This window comes from Antrostomus carolinensis, unplaced genomic scaffold, assembly GCF_000700745.2.
Source record: "Antrostomus carolinensis isolate BGI_N321 unplaced genomic scaffold, ASM70074v2 scaffold42320, whole genome shotgun sequence".
In the NCBI taxonomy this organism is placed as follows: Eukaryota; Metazoa; Chordata; class Aves; order Caprimulgiformes; family Caprimulgidae; genus Antrostomus; species Antrostomus carolinensis.
The window spans coordinates 1-709 of record NW_010287286.1 but is presented as its reverse complement, the minus strand read 5'-3'; the positions used below and the strand labels follow the sequence as shown (position 1 = coordinate 709).

Genomic DNA, 709 nt, shown 5'->3' with positions numbered 1-709 from the left:
ATCTGGGAGGTGGACCTGGGTGGCAGCACGAACTGGCGGGTAGGGGTGGCCAGGCCACGTGGTGGTACCCACTGGACCTTCCACCACGATGCTCGCTCTGGTTTCTGGTACATCTACCATCTTCCTGGGAAGGATGGTGAGACGTGCAGAGCATCCAACACGGCGCGTTCCGAGGCGGCGTTGGGCAACCTGAGACGGATCCGGGTGGAACTGGACTGTGATGAAGGAGAACTTTCCTTCTATGATGCCGACCGCAAGAGCCACATCTACACCTTCCACGAGAAGTTTGGTGGCACCGTCTTCCCTTATTTCTACGTAGGGGCCACACCGGTGGGTGCTCTGCCCGAGGCTCTTCGTATCTGTCCCCTCCGGGTTCGTATCCATGAGGACATCCCTGTCTAGTAGCCACCATCATCTCCTGTTGCCACCACCACCACTTCTACCTGCATTTGGGCTTCTCCAGATGCTTTTTCAGCTTTCCTCAGGAAAAAAAAAAACAAAGAAAAAAAGGGAAAAAAGAATGTAAGTGTGTACTGCTTCTTGTTTTTTAATCATTAATAAACACTCTGCTCTTCTGGTCCAGCTCTGCCACCTCTGTCCCCAAATCACCCTGACTCCTTTCCTACCCTTCTCCATCCTGGATCAAAGCTGGGGAGATCTTGAGTAAGTATCTTAGGAAGAATAATAAATTCAATAATAATAAATTCAA

General features: G+C 50.6%; 1 protein-coding gene across 1 annotated transcript in view; it reads left to right on the top strand.

Annotated features, from left to right (window-relative positions):
• The window catches only part of TRIM35 (tripartite motif containing 35), a gene marked incomplete at its 5' end in the record, with an annotated part of 4,630 nt that extends 4,228 nt beyond the window's left edge, over positions 1 to 402 (top strand). Inside the window, one exon of the mRNA XM_029083571.1 lies at positions 1 to 402. This exon is cut by the window's left edge and continues 170 nt beyond it. Coding sequence (XP_028939404.1) covers positions 1 to 402 — 402 coding nt within the window.
• Positions 403 to 709: the final 307 nt, after the last annotated feature.